This window comes from Protomyctophum parallelum (genome assembly GCF_964188405.1).
Source record: "Protomyctophum parallelum genome assembly, chromosome: 14".
Classification (NCBI taxonomy): Eukaryota; Metazoa; Chordata; class Actinopteri; order Myctophiformes; family Myctophidae; genus Protomyctophum; species Protomyctophum parallelum.
The window spans coordinates 33,112,644-33,117,671 of record NC_139709.1 but is presented as its reverse complement, the minus strand read 5'-3'; the positions used below and the strand labels follow the sequence as shown (position 1 = coordinate 33,117,671).

At 46.7% G+C, this 5,028-nt stretch overlaps 1 protein-coding gene across 1 annotated transcript; it reads right to left on the bottom strand.

Annotated features, from left to right (window-relative positions):
- Window positions 1-311: 311 nt before the first annotated feature.
- gata6 (GATA binding protein 6) lies at window positions 312-4,543 on the bottom strand. Its single transcript, XM_083781465.1, has 6 exons — window positions 3,516-4,543; window positions 2,847-3,013; window positions 2,107-2,232; window positions 1,918-2,005; window positions 1,719-1,816; window positions 312-700 (listed from the first exon to the last, which is right to left on the bottom strand). Exons 1-6 carry the CDS (start codon window positions 4,486-4,488, stop codon window positions 542-544), a joined length of 1,611 nt encoding a protein of 536 aa, XP_083637591.1. The 5' UTR covers window positions 4,489-4,543; the 3' UTR covers window positions 312-541.
- Between the last annotated feature and the right edge of the window lie 485 nt (window positions 4,544-5,028).

Below are 5,028 nucleotides of genomic sequence, written 5' to 3'. Positions count from 1 at the left end.
ATAAATGTCCTTTGAGGATATAGTGCTTCATCATGAAGCACTGCAGGTATCCAATCAGCTTCTTCTTCGGAGGGAATCCAACAACATTATATGCACAAGATGGCGGTCATGTAAGAACCAAGGTTTTGATTCTGCACCATGGACTGTAGAAATAAAAGAGTGCAGGACAGGTCCAGAGTGTATCCACGTCACGACATGAGGCCACACAGTATAGGGAAAACGTGATCTGGCCTCGTCCCAAGGATTTCCCATGACTTTAACGCTGTAAAAAGAAATTCCCCAAACGCCATGCTGGTATAAGCAACCCCCGCAAATATTCCACAGGCGTTTCAAGCTTTCAATGGCAGTGAAGGTCGTCTCACCCTTCATCTTCTTTGTCCAACTCTCCGCGTGAAGGCGGAAGCAGACCTCACCCGAGGCCACCAAATACTTCCACACGGCTTGACATCCAGAGAAAGAGAGAGAGAGAGAGAGAGAAAGAGAGAGAGACAGAGGAGCTGGATGCAGGGCGTCATCATCACCCCAGATGTGTGGATATGCCTCATGCCAAGCCCATGGTGCACCAGGGTTCACCCCTCACTGAGGACGCTACATCTGACGCCTGGGAAAGAGCCACGCTGCTGTAGATAGAGTCTTGGCCGGGATACTTCACCGTGGAGCCTGTTCCCTCCCCTGAGCTCGACAGCACAGAAGAATTGACCTGCAAAGGACAATTATTACACATTATTAATTATAATACTGAAGAATGTTACACGGTAACAATGCTCATTTTGTTCATTTAACTCTGTCTGTGAGCTTACAATATATATACAATATACCCAAGGGTCCCATGGGGATTATGAAGTTACAACTTCAAGCAGCAAAACATATTTTGTGTATAACACTGAGAATGTTAAAACATATTGTCCACCTCAATTACTGAGGATTTTATTGTTTTTGGGTGTGGGGATGAGTTAACCGTCTCACCATCTCAGTGGGATATGACTATGAGTCATATATTTTTATAGAATGTTACTATACTTAGATCTGACCACCGTGAACTTTATGCACATGCTTAGAACACAATGACATCAGAATGATACATCTCCCATAAAAGTCATCATCATCTTTAGTGCATGAGTCAAAACATCTATACTTCAGGTGTACACACGCACAAGCACACGCACGCACGCACACACACACACACACACACACACACACACACACACACACACACACACACACACACACACACACACACACACACACACACACACACACACACACACACACACACACACACACACACACACACACACTTTTGTACAATGTTCAGGTAAAAAATCAATCTAAAATGATATATTGGAAAATGTGCCAATATTTTATTTAGCCAATGGTGTTAATGAACTCACTCTAAACGTCTTCTATAGGCTAGACCAAATACTGGGTTCTGTTACAATACGATGTAGGTCTACAAAGATCTATTTTATATTTTGTAGTTTACAGGTTCATTGCACATGGTGTAAAGCCTGTATTTACATCTTCACTGAAAATACCCCGATTTCAAGAATGTTTTTCACAGCCACTTTCCCCCCCAAAATCCTCTTTCTTTTTTTAAATAGTAGACCTGAAAGCTTGCAAGCTTGTGAACTTGTAGGCCTAATTGACTATTTTTGCTAATTTCATGCAACATATGACATATGAATGAAACATGGCTTGTTGTGAGACAAATGACTTACCGCAGACACCTGCGTGGATGGAGAGCTGTTTTTTGAACAATCTTCAGAATTGGATGAAGATGTAGAAGTAGGAGTCATGGGGACAGTGTTGCTATTTCCTATTAAAAAAAGATAAAATAAAAACAAAATCATGAGCGTCACATCAATGGAAACGTTAGCCCCTGTTAATTATCATGTTAATTATGTGTAATCTACGTACCAGAGGATCCCTTTGGTTTATTAGGTGTTTTCGGCTTTCGTTTTCTGGTCTGGATGCCCTCTTTTTTCATAGCCAGCGGTCGAGGTACCTGGCGATTTGACAACACATTTTTTTATTATTATTAATTCATTTACAAAACAAACATGAGTTAATTTACACCAATTCGTTAATTGGAGGGAAAAGACTCACCCCGTGTAATTTTGTGTAGAGTCCGCAAGCGTTGCACACTGGTTCTCCCTCCGCGTTTCTGCGCCACAAAGTTGTCGTGCTCGTTTGACAGTTCGCGCAGGACAGGCCGATTCTTCTGGATGACGACTATGGCGAAAGATAATAGAAAGCAATGAAATATGTGCACGATGGCAAGATAATAATATTAACAATAAAACATTTCAGCGAAAACAATTGGTATTCCGAGATGCATCAGACGGGCCTACGTGACTAATGGAATCTTTGGCAGTTACCCAAGAGCTTCATAAATCGTTTGTTAAGACGAGGGCCACGATTCCGCTCATTTAATAATAAATTCCTGCAGTTATCTACACCCCAAGTTTCCTAACCATAATATTGGTCACATCATGTGGCCTATTCAACTGATATTTGCTGATTTTTCAGTGGGGTTAATTGTCAGTGAATTGATACATGCGGCACCAGGGAGCCTATCAAATACGCTCATGCGTAATGCCGTGCGTAATGGCGCCGCATGGAAAAGTTCAGTGCATTTCCTTTTCTGTCGCCTGTCAGACTTATTCCTATAGAGGCCTTATGAAGGCCATGATTTTAAAATGTATAGTGGGCGTGCGTAGGCCTACACACTGCGTATTGTAAACTGAGTGTGTAGTCTATTAATATATCTTTGAGCGATAACCTCAAGACATTGTTTGAAAATTAGGCAGGAAATTGAGTGGTTAAGTGGTCTTCCTGCAGCTTACCATGCGCTTCTGTGGTTTAATTAATGGTCGGCTGAGGCCATTCATTTTGCTGTAAAGTCCACAGGCGTTGCAGAGAAAGTGGCCCGTGCCGTCGCGCCTCCACAGCGGCGTGGAGATGGAGCCACAGTTGACGCACTCTCTACTCTCCCCCATGTCGTCAAGAATATCTGGAAATGGGAAGAGCAAGACACCAACTTATAGTGACATTTAAAACATTGGGTTAATTAAGCACCCATAATATCATATGCCTATAATGATAATTTGTTTGGCTTCATTGTGATATTAATTTCTTTACAGGGCGCTGATGTGGACTTAGATATAAGCTATTAAAACCGTTTGACATTCATTAATTTTATTTAAAGTGTGAGTACTAGCCCTGAGGAGTACTAGCCCTGAGTTAAAAAAAATGTTTCTTGATATCATACAATGCCTTTGTTCGCAAATATTAATGGCACATTAGTAGCCCATGCCTACACTAAGGCCTTATCGGCAATTGGGCTTAATTGCAGCAGCGTCCGCTTTATTGAACGGGAAACAAACTTTGGAATATAATTAAATTGATAGTCAATTGCAGCAGGTACTGGGATAAATAAATAATTGTATGAGCATCTCCACACACAAAAAAAAACACTTTTTTCCCTCTTTTCTTTAAAAAATAAATAATCTTACCTCCGTTGGGCGCTCGGATCAAGGGCGCGCCCCTGCTCTGCAGCGTGTGCAGCATGGTGTTGTCGAAAGGCCCGCCGGTCCACGGCGAGGGCAACTGGGACAGCTGCGGCGGGACGTAGGGCGAGTAGGGACTCGGGTAGGATCCGCTCAGAGGCCGCGAGAGGCCGTACTGGTCCCTGCCGCCCATGCCGTTCAGCGCGTTCCCGTAGCCGGCCGTGTCCCCCCGGCCGGGCGTCCCATTGTTCATCGGCGGACTCGGCGGGTAGTGGAAGCGGTTGGAGACGGCGTGGCCGTGCGGGCTCCCGGCGTTGTACGAGCCGGGGCTGTCCGGAGTGGACTGCGACCACACCGAGTGGCCGCCGACGTGGCCCGACTGCGAGCCGGCGGCGCTGGCCTGCAGGTACGACAGGCTGGGTATCATGGGGCCCACGCGAGAGCTGGGCACGTACACGGGGGAGTTGGGGTTGGAGTGCATGCTGTAGCCGCCGTGCGAGGAGGGGGAATCATATCCAGTCTGGCTCTGGTGGGCAGCCGCGATGGCTAGCGTCTGGTACATGTCGCTCGGGTCGACGAGCAGGCCCGCCTTCATGTGCGCTCCTCCGCCGCCGGAGGAGGAGGAGGAGAGGACGAGCTTGTTGCCCGCCTGGTCTAGATCCGTGAACAGCGGGATGTCCACCTCCGGCGTGATGGGCAGGGAGGCGGCGGCGTTGTGGTGTCCGAAGTGATGGTGGACGTAGGAGTGTAGAGATCTGCCCGCCTCGTAGCCTCGTCGGTGGTGGTGTCCTCCTCCTCCTACTCCCAGCGCGTCGAGCTCGCTCGCCGGCGCCGGTGACCTCAGCTCGACGTCCCTCCTGCTGCTGCTGTCACCGTGTAAGTAGCTCTGTTGTTGTTGTTGTTGCTCAGCAGGTGACCCTGGGCTGCTGGACACTTCTCGCTTGACCATGGAGGACCAGCCGTTTTCGCCCAGGTCCATCCAGGAGCACTTTCCATACACAGTATATGATTGAAAAATGGTTGCGGGTGTAGTCTAACCCCTGTGTAGAGGAAGAAGAGGGAATGGAGACATCCAAGTTCAGATTTGTGTGTGTGGGGGGGGGGCGGCAGCCGTATACACAAACACATGTAGCGTGACAGCTATAGTGCCATTTATCTGTCCATGATCGCAATAACCACATCTGTGCTCTTCTCTGATATTTAAGAGAACAGATGTGGCTTACATTAAAAACGCCTTAAATAATTATCCTATACTTTTGATCATCTCTCGCCCTCGGGCTCGGTTTCGTTTTGAAGCGTTCTGAAGCCTTGTTCATTTCATATATGACTAAAACAAATACCAAATACCAAACGAAAACAAATGAACGAATTCACGCCACGGTCACGGACTTTGTTACACGACTCATGGCAAAACACATCCATGTTGAACGCGCTCTAAATAATCGCCGCAGGCGCTCTTTAAGTTAAAAGAGGCACTGTCTGGATCCATCCCGTGTCAAATCCCCTGTCCTCCCTCCTT

Bases quoted from the DNA above. Each gene is read 5' to 3' on its own strand.
- gata6 (XM_083781465.1), bottom strand. From the start codon at position 4,488: ATGGACCTGGGCGAAAACGGCTGGTCCTCCATGGTCAAGCGAGAAGTG. The intron at 2,233-2,846 runs GTAAGCTGCAGG...CTTTCGCCATAG, and splicing joins TTAAACCACAGAAGCGCATG to TCGTCATCCAGAAGAATCGG. The intron at 1,817-1,917 runs GTACGTAGATTA...TTTTTTTAATAG, and splicing joins TAAACCAAAGGGATCCTCTG to GAAATAGCAACACTGTCCCC.